Genomic DNA, 18,710 nt, shown 5'->3' on the forward strand with positions numbered 1-18,710 from the left:
GGGGGGGGGGGGATTTTGGGGTGATTTTGGGGGTTTGGGGTCATTTTGGGGGTTTTTTGGGTCATTTTGGGGTTTTTTGGGGTCGTTTTGGGGTTTTTAGGGGTCGTTCGGGGTTTTTTGGGGTCTTTTTGGGGGTAATTTGGGGGATTTGGGGGTCGCTGTGCTCAACCAGCATCACAGAAGAACTGGATCCACTTGGAGGTAGCTGGGGGGGGGGGGATTTTGGGGTCAATTTGGGGGATTTTGGGTCATTTTGGGGTTTTTTTGGGTCGTTTTGGGTTTTTTTGGGGTCGTTTGGGGTTTTTTGGGGTCTTTTTGGGGGTAATTTGGGGGATTTTGGGGTTGCTCACCCATCGTCACCGACGCCGCAGCTCCGCCAGCACTGAGAACCTGCAGTGGGGAGTGGGCAGGGAGGGGCTGCCCCATAGGGACGCCCTGCCCCATAGGGACCCCCTGCCCCACATGGATCCCCTGCCCCATAGGCACCCCCTGGCCCCATAGAGACCCCTCCCCAACCACCTCCTGCCCCATAGGGACCACCTGCCCTATAGGGACCCCCTACCCCCATAGGGACCCCTTGCCCTATAGCTCCCCCCTGCCCCATAGCACCCACCTGCCCCACAGGGACCCCCCACCCCATAGAGACCCCTTTCCCAACCACCCCCTGCCCCATAGCGACCACCTGCCCTATAGGGACCCCTAACCCCATAGGGACCCCTGCCCCATAGGGACCCCTTACCCCCATCTCCCCATAGCTCCCCCCATCTCCCCCCTCACCTCCCCCGCCCCATGGCGGCTCCTCTCATCCTCCGGACTAGGCCTCAACCGGAAGTGCTGACTACCAAAAGACCGGACGTGACGTCATATTTCCGCGACCAAAACGGGGAGACCGGAAGAAGTGATCCTAGAGCGAGACCTCCGGTACCGGGATGGGGGGGGGGGGGGGGGTTAAAAAGGGGTCAAAAGTGACCGAAAATGGCCCAAATCCGCCCAAAATGACCCCAAATCTGGGCCCTGAATCCACCCCGACCCCAAATAACCCCCATTGTTGGCCAGAAAGGACACAAAGGAACCCAAATCTGCCCCAAATTCGGACCCCAAAACCGCCCCAAATTGACCCAAATTCGGACCCCAAAACCGCCCCAAAAAGCCCCAAATTGACCCCAAATAGCCCCATATTGATCCCAAATAGCCCCATATTGATCCCAAATAGCCCCAAATTGACCCTAAATAGCCCCATATTGATCCCAAATAGCCCCAAATTGACCCCAAATAGCCCCATATTGATCCCAAATAGCCCCAAATTGACCCCAAAACCACTTGAAATAGCCCCAAATCCTGACCCTAAAGAACCCAAACAACCTCAAATCTGCCCTAAAAGCACCCAAATAGCCCCAAATCTGCCCCAAATAGCCTCAAATTGACCCCAAAATCATCCCTGACCCCAAAACCACCCCAATATCCCCCATTGCTGACCATAAAGAACCCAAACAACCCCAAATCTGCCCCAAATAGCCCCAAATTCTGACCCTAAATAGCCCCAAATCGACCCCAAATAGACCCAAATCCAGCCCAAATAGCCCCAGATTGACCCCAAATAGCCCCAAATTGACCCCAAAACCGCCCCAGATAGACCCAAATTCACCCCAAAACCATCCCTGACCCCAAAACCACCCCAAATAGCCCCAAATCCTGACCCTAAAGAACCCAAACAACCCCAAATCTGCCCCGAATAGCCCCAAATTCTGACCCCAAACCCACCCCAAATAGCCCTAAATTGACCCCAAAATAGCCCCAAATCCAGCCCAAATAGCCCCGAATTGACCCCAAAAACATCCCTGACCCCAAAACAGCCCCCAATAGCCCCAAATTGACCCCAAATAGTCCCAGATTGACCCCAAATCCACCCTAAATACCCCCAGATTGACCCCAAAACCACCCCAATATCCCCCATTGCTGACCATAAAGAACCCAAACAACCCCAAATCTGCCCCGAATAGCCCCAAATCCAGCCCAAGTAGCCCCGAATTGACCCCAATTACCCCCATATTGACCCCAAAAACATCCCTGACCCCAAAACAGCCCCCAATAGCCCCAAATCGACCCCAAATAGCCCCAGATTGACCCCAAATACCCCCAGATTGACCCCAAAACCACCCCAATATCCCCCATTGCTGACCATAAAGAACCCAAACAACCCCAAATCTGCCCCAAATAACCCCAAATTCTGACCCTAAATAGCCCCAAATCGACCCCAAATAGCCAGAGATTGACCCCAATTACCCCCAGATTGACCCAAAAACCATCCCTGACCCCAGAACAGCCCCAAATAGCCCCAGATTGACCCCAAATCCACCCCAATATCCCCCATTGCTGACCATAAAGAACCCAGACAACCCCAAATCTGCCCCAAATAGCCCCAAATTCTGACCCTAAATAGCCCCAAATCGACCCCAAATAGACCCAAATCCAGCCCAAATAGCCCCAGATTGACCCCAAATAGCCCCAAATTGACCCCAAAAACATCCCTGACCCCAAAACAGCCCCCAATAGCCCCAAATCTACCCCAAATAGCCCCAGATTGACCCCAAATAGCCCCAGATTGACCCCAAATCCACCCCAATATCCCCCATTGCTGACCATAAAGAACCCAAACAACCCCAAATCCGCCCCAAATAGCCCCAAATTCTGACCCTAAATAGCCCCAAATCCAGCCCAAATAGCCCCATATTAACCCCAAAACCAGCCCTGAACCCAGAACAGCCCCAAATAGCCCCAAATTGACCCCAAATAGCCCCCATTGCTGACCCTAAAGCACCCAAACAACCCCAAATCTGCCCCGAATAGCCCCAAATTCTGACCCTAAATAGCCCTAAATAGCCCCAAATCCAGCCCAAATAGCCCCAGATTGACCCCAAATAGCCCCAGATTGACCCCAAATCTACCCTAAGAACCCAGACAACCCCAAATCCGCCCCAAATAGCCCCAAATTCTGACCCTAAATAGCCCCAAATCCAGCCCAAATAGCCCCATATTAACCCCAAAACCAGCCCTGAACCCAAATCCGCCCCAAAAAGCTCCAATTTCAGACCCTAAAGAACCCAAATATCCCCAAATTCTGACCCCAATCCCAACCCCATCCCTATAACCCCAATGGCCTCCCCAGCCCCACATCCTGCCCCACATCTCGTCCCCCCCACCCCCTAAGGGAAGCCCTCCCAGTTTGGGGCCGTCCCACTTCCCCTCCCTGTCTGTGGGGCACGTGAGGCCCCATTGAGTCAGCGTGGGGTTGGGTGTGGGGCACAGTGTGGGGCATTCAGTGGGGCACAGTGTGGGGCGGCCCCACATTTATTTGGGGTCTTTTGGAGGCAGCTTTCGCACCGAAGAGCGGCGGCGATGAAACCCTATATGGGCTACAAGAAGGTATGGAGCGCCCCACAGCCCCACACTTGGGGGTCCCGTAGCCCCCAGCCCCACATTAACCCCCATAAACCCCACACTTGGGGGTCCCGTAGCCCCATACCCCATATTGACCCCCTCAGACCCCACATTTGGGGGTCCCATAGCCCCATACCCCATATTGACTCGACCAAACCCCACACTTGGGGGTCCCGTAACCCCCTGCCCTACATTGACCCCCCAAAACCCCACACTTGGGGGTCCCATAGCCCCATACCCCATATTGACCCACCCAAACCCCACACTTGGGGGTCCCGTAACCCCTTGCCCTACATTGACCCCCTAAAACCCCACACTTGGGGGTCCCATAGCCCCATACCCCATATTGACCCCCCCCAAACCCCACACTTGGGGGTCCCATAACCCCCTGCCCCACATTAACCCCCCCAAACCCCACACTTGGGGGTCCCGTAGCCCCACACCCCACACTGCCCCCCCCAGACCCCATAGCGGGCCGATCCCAATGCCCCCAGCCCCACATTATCCCCCCCCCCTCCCCATATCCCAAACTGCCCCCCAACCCCCTCACCCCAATCCATCCTTATGGACATTCAGACCCCATTTCCCCCCTATTTCACCCCAAAATCCACCCTTCTGTTCTCTATCCCATTCCAGCTGGACCCCCTTGAACCGAAGGACCCCCCCCGTCGTCTCCTCGTGGTAAAACCCCCCCCAAATAGCCCCAAAATTGCCCTTTTTGGCCCCATTTTCACCCTCCCCCCCCCCATATATCCAGCCTGTTCTGCTCTGGGCCGTCATTGGGATCTTCTTCCTCCTCCTCCTCTTCCTCCTCCTCCGCTGCTTCAGCCTCGGGGGCAACACGGAGCTGGGGGGGCACAATGGGGGCTGTGAGGACTCCTGCAGGTAAATGGGGGGCAATGGGGGGCTTATATGGGGGGGGGACTCATACAGGTATATGGGGGGCAATGGGGGCCTTATATGGGGGGGGGGGGACTCATAAAGGTATATGGGGGGCAATGGGAGCCTTATATGGGGGGCGGGACTCATATAGGTATATGGGGGGCAATGAGGGCCTTATATGGGGGGGGACTCATACAGGTATATGGGGGGCAATGGGGGCCTTATATGGGGGGGGGGGACTCATACAGGTATATGGGGGGCAATGGGGGCCTTATATGGGGGGGGGGGACTCATACAGGTATATGGGGGGCCCTTTATAGGGCCATGGGGGGCAATGGGAGCCTTTATGGGGGGGCAATGGGGGGCCATTAATGGGAGTGGGACTCCTGCAGGTATATGGGGGGCAATGGGGGCCTTTATGGGGGGGGAATGGGGGGCCTTTAATGGGGGGGGGACTCATACAGGTATATGGGGGGCAATGGGGGGCCCTTTATGGGGGCCATGGGGGGCAATAGGAGGCCTTTATGTGGGGGTATGGGGGGCAATGGGGGCCTTTATGGGGGCAATGAGGGGCCTTTAATGGGGGGGGACTCATACAGGTATATGGGGGGCAATGGGGGCCTTATATGGGGGGGGGCAACGTATTGCATTGTTTTATTGCGCTGCATTGTGTTGCACTGCATTGTGCTGTATTGCATTGCATTACATTACATTACAGTGCAGTGCAGTGCAGTGCTGGTGGTCAGCACTCCATCAGGGCTGCATTGCATTGCATTGCATTCCATTGCATTGCATTGCATTGCATTGCATTGCATTCCATTACATTCCATTGCATTGCATTGCATTACATTGCATTGCATTGCATTACATTACATTGCATTACATTACATTGCATTACATTGTATTACATTGCATTGCATTGCATTGCATTGCATTGCATTGCATTCCATTACATTCCATTGCATTGCATTGCATTACATTGCATTGCATTACATTACATTACATTACATTGCATTGCATGCCTTGCAGCGCGGTGCTGGTGGTCAGCACGCCGTCAGGGCTGCATTGCATTGCATTGCATTGCAATACCTTGCATTGCATTGCATTACATTCCATTGCATTGCATTACATTGCATTGTGTTGCATTGCAGCGCGGCGCTGGTGGTCAGCACGCCGTCGGGGCTGCATTGCATTGCATTACATTACATTACATTACATTGCATTGCATTGCACCATGTTGCATTACATTACATTGCATGCATTGCAGCACGGTGCTGGTGGTCAGCACTCCATCAGGGCTGCATTGCATTGCATTGCATTGCATTGCATTACATTGCATTGCATTGCATTGCACCGTGTTGCATTACATTGCATTGCATTGCATTGCATTACATTGCATTGCATGCCTTGCAGCGCGGTGCTGGTGGTCAGCACTCCATCAGGGCTGCATTGCATTACATTGCATTACATTACATTGCATTGCATTCCATTACATTGCATTGCATGCATTGCAGTGCAGTGCTGGTGGTCAGCACGCCGTCGGGGCTGCATTACATTGCATTGCATTCCATTCCATTGCATTACATTACATTGCATTGCACCATGTTGCATTGCAGCGCAGTGCTGGTGGTGAGCACGCCCTCGGGGCTGCATCGCAGCTCGTTCCCATCCACGTTTTCCTGCTGGCTGCATTTGCTGCGCTCAGCGCGACGCAGCGTCGACGTCGCTTCGTTCTATTGGACCATGAGCAACAACGACACCAACACCACCGAGCAGACGGCTGCACCCGTAAACAGTGGGGGATATGGGGGCAATAGGATCAATGGGGGCAATAGGATCAATGGGAGCAATGGGGTTAATAGGGCCAATGGGGGCAATGGGGTCAATGGGGGCTATGGGGGATATGGGGTTAATGGGGTTAATGGGGGCTATGGGATCCAATGGGGGCAATGGGGTCAATGGGGGCTATGGGGTCAGTGGGGGCTATGGGGTCAGTGGGGGATATGGGGGCAATAGGATCAATGGGGGCAATGGGGTTAATAGGGCCAATGGGGTCAATGGGGGCTATGGGGTCAATGGGGGCTATGGGGGATATGGGGTTAATGGGGTCAATGGGGTTAATGGGGTCAATGGGGTTAATGGGGGATATGGGGGCTATGGGAGCAATGGGGTTAATGGGGTCAATGGGGTTAATGGGGGCTATGGGGTTAATGGGGGCTATGGGGGCAATGGGGGCTATGGGGGCTATGGGGTTAATGGGGTTAATGGGGGCTATGGGATCCAATGGGGGCAATGGGGTCAATGGGGGCTATGGGGTCAGTGGGGGCTATGGGGTCAGTGGGGGATATGGGGGCAATAGGATCAATGGGGGCAATGGGGTTAATAGGGCCAATGGGGTCAATGGGGGCTATGGGGTCAATGGGGGCTATGGGGGATATGGGGTTAATGGGGTCAATGGGGTTAATGGGGTCAATGGGGTTAATGGGGGATATGGGGGCTATGGGAGCAATGGGGTTAATGGGGTCAATGGGGTTAATGGGGGCTATGGGGGCAATGGGGTCAATGGGGGTAATGGGGGCTATGGGGGATATGGGGGCTATGGGGTCAATAGGATCAATGGGAGCAATGGGGTTAATGGGGACAATGGGGGCTATGGGATCCAATGGGGTCAATGGGGGCTATGGGGGCTATGGGGGATATGGGGTTAATGGGGTCCATGGGGTTAATGGGATCCAATGGGGTCAATGGAGGCTATGGGGGCAATGGGGTCCAATGGGAGCAATGGGGTTAATGGGGCCAATGGGATCAGTGAGGTCTATGGGGTCAATGGGAGCAATGGGGTTAATGGGGGCAATGGGGTCAACAGGATCCAATGGGGTTAATGGGGCCAATGGGGTCAATGGGAGCAATGGGGTTAATGGGGTCAATGGGAGCAATGGGGTTAATAGGGCCAATGGGATCAGTGGGGTCAATGGGGGCAATAGGGTTAATGGGATCCAATGGGGTCAATAGGATCAATGGGAGCAATGGGATCAGTGGGGTCAATGGGAGCAATGGGGTTAATGGGATCCAATGGGGTCAATAGGATCAATGGGATCAGTGGGGTCAATGGGAGCAACGGGGACAATAGGGCCAATGGGATCCAATGTGAGCAATGGGATCCATGGGATCAATGGGATCCACTGGGCTCCATGGTTCCATTGGGGTCAGTGGGATCCATTGGGGTCAATGGGATCAATCAAACCCAAATAGATCCCATGGTCCCACCCCAACCCCACGATCCCAAACCCTCCTCCCGGCCCCACAGCTGCAGCCCCAGGGCAGGGATGGGGCCCCGACGCCGTCAGACCGGATCCGGATCCCATACATCATTCATAGCACAGCCCAGCCCCATAACCCAGCCAACCCCATAACCCCACAGCCCAACCCCATAACCCAGACAACCCCATAACCCAACCCCATAACCCAACCCCCATAACCCAACCCCATAACCCAACCAACCCCATAACCCAACCAACCCCATAACCCAACCCCATAACCCAACCCCATAACCCAACCCCCATAACCCAACCCCATAACCCCACCCCATAACCCCACCCCATAACCCAACCAACCCCATAACCCCACCCCATAACCCCACCCCATAACCCAACCAACCCCATAACCCCACCCCATAACCCCACCCCATAACCCAACCAACCCCATAACCCCGCCCCATAACCCCACCCCATAACCCAGCCAACCCCATAACCCAACCAACCCCATAACCCCACCCCACAGCCCAACCCCATAACCCAACCCCACAACCCAACCCCATAACCCAACCAACCCCACAACCCAACCCCATAACTCAACCCCACAACCCCACAACTGAGCCCCATAACCCAACCCCACACCCTTTTCAGCCCATTTTCCCCCTTTTCACCCCATTTTTCCCCCTTTTTGCCCCATTTTCACCCTTTTCACCCCATTTTCCCCTATAGGGTGAGCAGATCCTGGCCGAGCTCCTCCAGCTGCCCCAACGTGGGGTGGCCGTCAGGGTGGCCGTCAGCGCCCCGACCCATAAGACCCCAATAGGGGATCTGCTGGCCCTACAGCGCAGCGGTGAGCGCCGGCCCCACAGCGTGTGGGGCAGAGAGGGGGGACCCTATGTTGGGTTATGGGGGACCCTATATGGAACTATGGGGGTCCCAATGTTGGGTTATGGGGATCCCATTGTTGGGCTATGGGAGTCCCAATGTTGGGCTATGGGGGACCCTATGTTGGGTTATGGGGGTCCCAATGTTGGGCTATGGGGGGACCCAGAGGTGTGCTATGGGGGTCCCATTGTGGGGCTATGGGGGGTCCTAATGTTGTGCTTTGGGGGTCCCATTGTTGGGCTATGGGGGACCCTATGTAGGGCTATGGGGGGTCCCATTGTTTGGCTATTAGGGGTCCCAATGGTGGGCTATGGGGGACCCTATGTTGGGTTATGGGGGTCCCAATGTTGGGCTATGGGGGGACCCAGAGGTGTGCTATGGGGGTCCCATTGTGGGGCTATGGGGGGTCCTAATGTTGGGTTATGGGGGTCCCATTGTTTGGCTATTAGGGGTCCCAATGGTGGGCTATGGGGGACCCTATGTTGTGTTATGGGGGGACCCAGAGGTGGGCTATGGGGGTCCCAATGTTGGGCTATTAGGGGTCCCAATGTTGGGCAATGGGGGGACCCAGAGGTGGGCTATGGGGGTCCCAGTGTTGGGCTATGGGGGACCCTATGTTGGGTTATGGGGGGTCCCATTGTTTGGCTATTAGGGGTCCCAATGGTGGGCTATGGGGGACCCTATGTTGGGTTATGGGGATCCCAATGTTGGACTATGGGGGTCCCATTGTTGGGCTATGGGGGGACCCAGAGGTGGGTTATGGGAGTCCCATTGTGGGGCTATGGGGGACCCTATGTTGTGTTAAGGGGGGACCCAGAGGTGGGCTATGGGGGTCCCAATGTTGGGCTATTAGGGGTCCCATTGGTGGGCTATGGGGGTTCCCAATGTTGGGCTATGGGGGTCCCAGAGGTGGGCTATGGGGGTCCCATTGTGGGGCTATGGGGGATCCTGATGTTGGGTTATGGGGGTCCCAATGTTGGGCTATGGGGGTCCCAATGTTGGGCAATGAGGGGACCCAGAGGTGGGCTATGGGGGACCCTATGTTGTGTTATGGGGGGTCCCATTGTTGATCTATGGGGTCTGTGCCCCACAGGTGCCGCTGTGCGGATGGTGGATGTGGGGCGGCTGGCAGGGGGGGTCCTGCACACCAAGCTGTGGGTCGTGGATGGAGCCCACGTCTACCTGGGCAGCGCCAACATGGACTGGCGCTCCCTCACCCAGGTGGGGACCCAAAAAGACCCAAAACTGCCCCAAAAAAGGGGGGTCAGAGATGGGGTCACTTTGGGGTTGGGGACCCCGTGGGGTGGGGGTCAGTGACCCTTAATGCTGGGTTGGGGTTGATGACCCCATGGGGTCAGGTTGGGGTCCCTGCCCCATAGGGTCAGGTTGGGGTTTCTGATCCCATAGGGTCAGTTTGGGGTCTCTGCTTCTTAATGCTGGGTTGGGGTTGATGACCCCGTAGGGTCAGTTTGGGGTCTGTGCTCCCATAGAGGTTAGTTTGGGGTCTCTGACCCTATAGGGGTTGGGTTGGGGTTGGTGACCCCATAGGGTCAGGTTGGGGTCTCTGCCCCATAGGGGTCGGTTCCCCCTAATGCTGGTTGGGGTGTTTGACCCCATAGGGTTGGTTTGGGATCTCTGACCCTATAGGGTTGGTTTGGGGTCTGTGCCCCATAGGGTCAGTTTGGGGTCTCTGACCCTATAGGGGTTGGGTTGGGGTTGGTGACCCCATAGGGTTGGTTTGGGGTCTCTACTTCTTAATGCTGGGTTGGGGTTGATGACCCCATAGGGTCTGTCTGGGGTCTCTGCCCCATAAGGGTCGGTTCCCCCTAATGCTGGTTGGGGTCTCTGCCCCATAGGGGTCGATTTGGGGTCTCTGACCCTATAGGGGTTGGGTTGGGGTTGGTGACCCCATAGGGTCAGTTTGGGGTCTCTGCCCCTTAATGCTGCATTGGGGTCTCTGCCTCATAGGGTCTGTCTGGGGTCTGTGCCCCATAGGGATCAGGTTTGGGGTCTCTGCTTCTTAATGCTGTATTGGAGTCTGTGCCCCATAGGGTCGGTTTGGGGTCTGTGCCCCATAGAGATCAGTTTGGGGTCTCTGACCCTATAGGGGTTGGGTTGGGGTTGGTGACCCCATAGGGTTGGTTTGGGGTCTCTGCTTCTTAATGCTGGGTTGGGGTTGATGACCCCATAGGGTCAGTTTGGGGTCTCTACCCCTTAATGCTGCATTGGGTTCTCTGCCCCATAGGATCAGTTTGGGGTCTCTGCCCCATAAGGGTCAGTTCCCCCTAATGCTGGTTGGGGTCTCTGCCCCCATAGGGGTCGATTTGGGGTCTCTGACCCCATAGGGGTTGGTTTGGGGTCTGTGCCCCATAGGGTCAGTTTGGGGTCTCTACCCCTTAATACTGCATTGGGGTCTCTGCCCCATAGGGTCTGTCTGGGGTCTGTGCCCCATAGGGATCAAGTTTGGGGTCTCTGCTCCTTAATGTTGGGTTGGGGTTGATGACCCCATAGGGTCAGTCTGGGGTCTCTACCCCTTAATGCTGCATTGGGGTCTGTGCCCCATAGGGTCGGTTTGGGGTCTCTGCCCCATAAGGGTCGGTTCCCTCTAATGCTGGTTGGGGTCTCTGCCCCCATAGGGGTCGCTTTGGGGTCTCTGCCCCATAGGGTCAGTTTGGGGTCTGTGCCCCATAGGGATCAGGTTTGGGGTCTCTGCTCCTTAATGCTGCATTGGGTTCTCTGCCCCATAGGGTCAGTTTGGGGTCTCTGCCCCATAAGGGTCGGTTCCCCCTAATGCTGGTTGGGATCTCTGCCCCCATAGGGGTCGCTTTGGGGTCTCTGCCTCATAGGGTCGCTTTGGGGTCTGTGCCCCATAGGGTCAGTTTGGGATCTCTGACCCCATAGGGTCAGTTTGGGGTCTCTACCCCTTAATGCTGCATTGGGGTCTGTGCCCCATAGGGGTCGATTTGGGGTCGGTGCCCCATAGGGATCAGGTTTGGGGTCTCTGCTCCTTAATGCTGGGTTGGGGTTGATGACCCCATAGGGTCAGTTTGGGGTCTCTACCCCTTAATGCTGCATTGGGTTCTCTGCTCCATAGGGTCGATTTGGGGTCTCTGACCCCATAGGGGTTGGTTTTGGGTCTCTGCCCCTTAATGCTGCATTGGGGTCTCTGCCTCATAGGGTCAGTTTGGGGTCTGTGCCCCATAGGGATCAAGTTTGGGCTCTCTGCTTCTTAATGCTGGGTTGGGGTTGATGACCCCATAGGGTCTGTCTGGGGGTCTCTGCCCCATAAGGGTCGGTTTCCCCTAATGCTGGTTGGGGTGTTTGACCCCATAGGGTTGGTTTGGGATCTCTGACCCTATAGGGTTGGTTTGGGGTCTGTGCCCCATAGGGTCAGTTTGGGGTCTCTGCCCCTTAATGCTGCATTGGGGTCTCTGCCTCATAGGGTCTGTCTGGGGTCTGTGCCCCATAGGGATCAGTTTGGGGTCTCTGACCCTATAGGGGTTGGGTTGGGGTTGGTGACCCCATAGGGTTGGTTTGGGGTCTCTACCCCTTAATGCTGCATTGGGTTCTCTGCCCCATAGGGTCGATTTGGGGTCTCTGACCCCATAGGGGTCGGTTCCCCCTAATGCTGGTTGGGGTCTCTGCCCCCATAGGGGTTGATTTGGGGTCTCTGACCCCATAGGGGTTGGTTTGGGGTCTGTGCCCCATAGGGTCAGTTTGGGGTCTCTGACCCCATAGGGGTCGGTTCCCCCTAATGCTGGTTGGGATCTCTGCTCCCATAGGGGTCGATTTGGGGTCTCTGACCCCATAGGGGTTGGTTTGGGGTCTGTGCCCCATAGGGTCAGTTTGGGGTTTCTACCCCTTAATGCTGCATTGGGTTCTCTGCCCCATAGGGGTCAGTTTGGGGTCTGTGCCCCATAGGGATCAGGTTTGGGGTCTGTGCCCCATAGGGATCAGGTTTGGGGTCTGTGCCCCATAGGGTCAGTTTGGGGTCTCTGCCCCATAGGGTCGGTTTGGGGTCTGTGCCCCATAGGGTCAGTTTGGGGTCTCTACCCCTTAATTCTGTGTTGGGGTCCCTGCCCCATAGGGGTTGGTGACCCCATAGGTTCATTTTGGGTTCTGTGCCCCCTATCCCCCCCCTGTATCCCGTACCTGCAGGTGAAGGAGCTGGGTGTGGCCCTGTACAACTGCAGCATCGCGGCTCAGGACGTGGCCAAAGTGTTTGAGGCCTATTGGGCTCTGGGGGCCCCCAACGCCTCCATCCCCCGCCCGTGGCCGGGAAACTTCAGCACCAGCTTCAACATGGAGACGCCGCTGCGGCTGCGGCTCAACGGGACCCCGACTGCGCTCTACTTCTCGGTGGGACACATATATATAGCCCCTCCCATGATGCTTTGCGGCAGCTAACCCCACTTCCGGTTGTCCCCATCCCGTGATGCTTTGCGGCAGCTAACCCTACTTCCGGTTACTGATCCCATGATGCCTTGCGGCAGCTAACCCCCCCCCCCTCATTCCGGTTACTACTCCCATGATGCTTTGCGGCAGCTAACCCACACTTCCGGCTGCCTCCCTCCCATGATGCCTTGCGGCAGCTGACCCCCCACTTCCGGCTACCCCCCTCCCACGATGCCTTGCGGCAGCTAACCCCCACTTCCGGTTACTACTCCCATGATGTCTTGCGGCAGCTTACCCCACTTCCTGTTGCCCACATCCCATGATGCTTTGCGGCACTAACCCCCAATTCAGGTTACTACTCCCATGATGCCTTGCGGCAGCTTACCCCCCCACTTCCGGCTACCCCCTCCCACGATGCTTTGCGGCAGCTAACCCCCCCACTTCCTGTTGTCCCCATCCCATGATGCTTTGCGGCAGCTACACCCCCCCCACACACACACACTTCCTGTTGTCACATCCCATGACGCTTTGCGGCAGCTGGCCCTTACCTCCGATTGCCCACATCCCATGATGCTTTGCGTCACTAACACCCCCTCTTCCGGTTACTACTCCCATGATGCCTTGCGGCAGCAAACCCCACTTCCGGTTGTCCACATCCCATGATGCTTTGCGACAGCTAACCCCCACTTCCGGCTACCCCATCCCATGATGCTTTGCGGCAGCAAACCCCACTTCCGGATGTTAACCTCCCATTATGCTTTGCAGCAGCTAACCCCCACTTCCGGTCACCACTCCCATGATGCTTTGCGACAGCTAACGCCCCCACTTCCGCTTGTCCGCCTCCCATCATGCTTTGCGGCACTGACATTCCCCCCACCCCCCACTCCCATTTATAACCTCTTCCCATGATGCTTTGCGGCAACTATGGCGGGGGGTGATCCCTGTGCTCTCTCTGCTGCCCCCACTTCCGGTTACTCTCATCCCATGATGCTTTGCGGCCGCTGCCCCCACTTCCGGTTGCTCCCATCCCATGATGCTTTGCGGCAGCTGCCCCACTTCCGGTTGCTCCCATCCCATGATGCTTTGCAGCAGCTGACCCCCACCCCACTTCCGTTTCCGCCCCTAGAGCTCCCCGCCGTCGTTCTGTGCCGCGGCCGCACTCCGGACCTTCAGGCCGTTCTCGGCGTCATTAACTCGGCTCGAAGCTTCATCGACGTGGCGGTGATGAGTTACCTGCCCGCATCCGAGTTCCAGCGCCATAACAGGTCCGGGACCGGAACTTCCGGTACACAGAGTGCTGGGAGCTGACCGGAACTTCCGGTTCTGGTAGTGCTGTGGGGGGTAACCGGAACTTCCGGTCTTGGTGGCGCTGGTGGTGACCGGAACTTCCGGTCTTGGCTCTGCTATGGCTGACCGGAACTTCCGGTCTTGGCTGTGCTGGAAGTGACCGGAACTTCCGGTCTTGGCTCTGCTATGGCTGACCGGAACTTCCGGTCTTGGCAGTGCTATGGCTGACCGGAACTTCCGTTCCCCCCCAGGTCCTGTCAGCTTTAAGTGCCGTTCCGGTGTCACCATCCGGTTCCGGTTCCGGTTGACCCCGTTTCTCCCGGTAGGTTCTGGCCGCCCATTGATGACGCGTTACGCCGGGCCGTGTTCGAGCGCGGGGTGCGGCTGAAGCTGCTGCTGGGCTGCTGGGCTCATTCCAAGGCCGCCATGTTCCCCTTCATCAAGTCATTGGCCGCCATCAGTGACAACAGGACCGGGTACAGCGCGCAGGTGGTGAGTGTGAGCTGCCAAATAGTGAGCCATAGAGAATCATGGGGGGGTGCCAAATAGTGAGCCATAGAGAGACGTGGGGATGGGCTGCCAAATAGTGAGCCATAGAGAACCATGGGGGGGTGCCAAATAGTGAGCCATAGAGAGACGTGGGGATGGGCTGCCAAATAGTGAGCCATAGAGAATCATGGGGGGGTGCCAAATAGTGAGCCATAGAGAGACGTGGGGATGGGCTGCCAAATAGTGAGCCGATGGAGGGCTGCCAAATAGTGAGCCATAGGGAGACATGGGGATGGGCTGCCAAATAGTGAGCCAATGGAGGGGGTGCCAAATAGTGAGCCATTAGAGTCAATGGGGGGCCTGCCAAATAGTGAGCTAATGGAGAGTTAATAGGGATGGGGCTGCCAAATAGTGAGCCCATAGAGAGCCGTGGGAGGGGGTGCCAAATAGTGAGCCCATAGAGAGCCGTGGGGAGGGGGTGCCAAATAGTGAGCCCATAGAGAGCCGTGGGGAGGGGGTGCCAAATAGTGAGCCCATAGAGAGCCGTGGGGAGGGGGTGCCAAATAGTGAGCCTATAGAGTCAATGGGGGGCCTGCCAAATAGTGCGTTAATGGAGAGCCATGGGGATGGGCTGCCAAATAGTGAGCCAATAGAGAGCCGTGGGGAGGGGGTGCCAAATAGTGAGCCATTAGAGTCAATGGGGGGCCTGCCAAATAGTGAGCTAATGGAGAGCCATGGGGATGGGGCTGCCAAATAGTGAGCCCATAGAGAGCCGTGGGGAGGGGGTGCCAAATAGTGAGCCCATAGAGAGCCGTGGGGAGGGGCTGCCAAATAGTGAGCCTATAGAGTCAATGGGGGGCCTGCCAAATAGTGAGCTAATGGAGAGCCATGGGGATGGGGCTGCCAAATAGTGAGCTCATAGAGAGCCGTGGGGAGGGGGTGCCAAATAGTGAGCCCATAGAGTCAATGGGGGGCCTGCCAAATAGTGAGTTAATGGAGAGTTAATGGGGATGGAGCTGCCAAATAGTGAGCCCATAGAGAGCCGTGGGGAGGGGGTGCCAAATAGTGAGCCCATAGAGAGCCATGGGGAGGGGCTGCCAAATAGTGAGCCTATAGAGTCAATGGGGGGCCTGCCAAATAGTGAGTTAATGGAGAGCCATGGGGATGGGCTGCCAAATAGTGAGCCCATAGAGAGCCATGGGGAGGGGCTGCCAAATAGTGAGCTAATAGAGAGCCATGGGGAGGGGCTGCCAAATAGTGAGCCTATAGAGTCGATGGGGGGCCTGCTAAATAGTGAGCCAATAGAGATTCATGGGGAGGGGGTGCCAAATAGTGAGCTAATGGAGGGGGTGCCAAATAGTGAGCTAATGGAGAGCCATGGGGAGGGGCTGCCAAATAGTGAGCCCATAGAGAGCCATGGGGAGGGGCTGCCAAATAGTGAGCCTATACAGTCAATGGGGGGCCTGCCAAATAGTGAGTTAATGGAGAGCCATGGGGATGGGCTGCCAAATAGTGAGCCCATAGAGAGCCATGGGGAGGGGGTGCCAAATAGTGAGCTAATGGAGAGCCATGGGGGGGGTGCCAAATAGTGAGCCCATAGAGCCATGGGGAGGGGGTGCCAAATAGTGAGCTAATGGAGAGCCATGTGGAGGGGGGGGAGCTGCCAAATAGTGCCTTATAATGGGAGTGGGGGCCCCATAACTGCAATGGGTGCCCCATAACTGCACCGGGTGCCCCCTAACAGTGTCCCATAATGGCTCTAAGTACCCCATAACAGGTCTGGGTGCCCTATAAGAACACTGGGTCCCCCATAATGGCTCAGGTTACCCCATAACACCCCTAATGGTGCCCCATAACTGCTCTGGTTACCCCATAACTGCTCTGGTTACCCCATAATGGCTCAGGTTACCCCATAACACCCCTAATGGTGCCCCATAACTGCACTGGGTGCCCCATAACGCCCCTACTGGTGCCCCATAACTGCACTGGGTGCCCCCTAACGCTGCCCCATTGCAGCGGCTCTTTGTGGTCCCATCCACGGAGGCTCAGTCCCGCATCCCGTACGCCCGCGTCAGCCACCAGAAGTTCATGGTGACCGAGGAGGCGGCCTACATCGGTCAGTGGGGGGGGGGACCCCCACCCCACCTATGGGTCCCCCCTCTGGGTCCCCCTATGCCCCCCTTCAGGTCCCCCCCCACCACACCTATGGCTCCCCCCATCTCTCTGACCCCACAACCCATCTCTGGATCCCCCTATACCCCACCTATGTGTCCCCCCACCTTTGTGTCCCCCCCCCTGTATCCCCCACCTTTGGGTCCCTCTATACCCCCCTTTGGGTCCCCTCTCTGAGACCCCCATACCCCCCCTTTATGCCCCCCCTCCCGCCCCCCTCTGAGACCCCCATACCCCACCTTTGGGTCCCCAGACCTTTGTGTCCCCCCTATATCCCCCTATACCCCCCCTGTGTCCCCCACCCCACCTTTGGGTCTCCCCCCTCTGGATTTCCCTATACCCTACCTATGGGTCCCCCCCCCCCCCACTTTGGGTCTCCCCTCTGTGTCCCCCCATACCCTCCCCTTTTGGGTCCCCCACCCCACCTCTGTGTCCCCCTCTGGGTCCCCCTATACCCCACCTTTGGGTCCCCCCACCTTTGGGTCCCCCCTCAGAGACCCCTATACCCTCCCTTTATGCCCTCCCCCCACTGAGACCCCCATACCCCACCTATGGGTCCCCCCACCATTGGGTCCCCCCTCAGAGACCCTCATACCTCCCTTTATGCCCCCCCGCCCCTTTGCCCCCCTCTGAGACCCCCATACCCCACCTATGGGTCCCCCCACCTTTGTGCCCTCCCCCCCCCCACTGAGACCCCCATACCCCACCTATGGGTCCCTCCATCTTTGTGTCTCCCCTCTGTATCCCCCCATACTCCCCCCTTATGCCCCCCCCCTTTGCCCCCCACTGAGACCCCCATACCCCACCTATGGGTCCCCCCCACCTTTGGGTCCCCCCATACTCCCCCTTTATGCCCCCCCCCACTGAGACCCCCATACCCCACCTATGGGTCCCCCCACCTTTGTGCCCCCCCCACCCCCCACTGAGACCCCCATACCCCACCTATGGGTCCCCCCCACCTTTGGGTCCCCCTTCAGAGACCCTCATACCCCCCCCTTTATGCCCCCCACCCACTTTACCCCCCCCCCCCCAGGGACCTCCAACTGGTCGGCCGATTACTTTGAGAACACAGCAGGTTCAGCCTTGGTGATACAAGAGGGGGGGTCCCCATCGAGCCCTTTATCCACCCCCCCCCCCGGCACGGAGCCCACCCTGAGGGCTCAGCTCCAATCGTCCTTCGATCGGGATTGGGACTCACCATACGCCATAGAGATCGAGGACACGGAGCGGTGGCAGCAGCACTGCGGGCGCCCCCTAGCGGCGAGGCGGTGACATTGCAGGCGGTGGGGGGTTGTTGGGGGGGGGGGTTGGGTTAAGGGGGGGGTCGTGGGGGGGGGGTTGGAGTTATTGAGGGGAGGGGGTTGGGGTTGGGGGGGGTTTAGGGTTGGAATAAAATGCTGGTTTGGAGTTTGGAGCTGGGGGTTATTGGGGGGTCCCATATGGCCCCATATCTCTGTGCCCCCCCCCCCCCCATATGTCCCCATATCTGTGCCCCCTATCTCCCCCCCCCCCAATATCCCCATAACCCAGATGTGGTCTCCCCCCCCCCCCCCCCCCACCATCCCACATCCACAGCGTGGCCAAGCATCACACAGGCATTTATTGGGGGGGGGGGGGGGGGGGCTTAAATTGGGGTAAAACACACCGAAAAAGGTTAAAAAGGGGAGAAAAAACCCTAAGATTCAAAGGGGAAAAGTGTGTGTGTGGGGGGGGGGACGAATAAATGGGGGGGGGGCAAAAAGGCCCCCAGATGATTAAATGGGGGGGGGGGGGGGGGAAGGTTAAAATGAGGGAAAATAGCTCAAAAATGGTTAAATTGGGGGAAAAGACCCCAAAAATAATCAATGGGGGGGGGGAACAGCCCTAAAAGAGCAGATGGGGGGGGGGGGGGGGGGTAAAGATGGGACC

General features: G+C 57.2%; 1 protein-coding gene across 1 annotated transcript; it reads left to right on the forward strand.

Moving 5' to 3' along the window:
* Nucleotides 1–849: 849 nt before the first annotated feature.
* Nucleotides 850–18,203, forward strand: LOC107307292 (5'-3' exonuclease PLD3-like). The gene is given in 13 exon segments (XM_085534541.1): nucleotides 850–921; nucleotides 3,373–3,423; nucleotides 4,075–4,119; nucleotides 4,196–4,323; nucleotides 5,937–6,108; nucleotides 8,304–8,424; nucleotides 9,553–9,680; nucleotides 12,618–12,818; nucleotides 13,981–13,999; nucleotides 14,002–14,119; nucleotides 14,468–14,633; nucleotides 16,647–16,746; nucleotides 17,836–18,203. Coding segments are annotated over 12 exon segments (1,464 nt in total). The 5' UTR covers nucleotides 850–921; nucleotides 3,373–3,396; the 3' UTR covers nucleotides 18,075–18,203.
* Nucleotides 18,204–18,710: the final 507 nt, after the last annotated feature.

This window comes from Coturnix japonica, unplaced genomic scaffold (genome assembly GCF_054131305.1).
Source record: "Coturnix japonica strain WE unplaced genomic scaffold, WE-NBRP24 Scf085, whole genome shotgun sequence".
Taxonomy (NCBI): domain Eukaryota; kingdom Metazoa; phylum Chordata; class Aves; order Galliformes; family Phasianidae; genus Coturnix; species Coturnix japonica.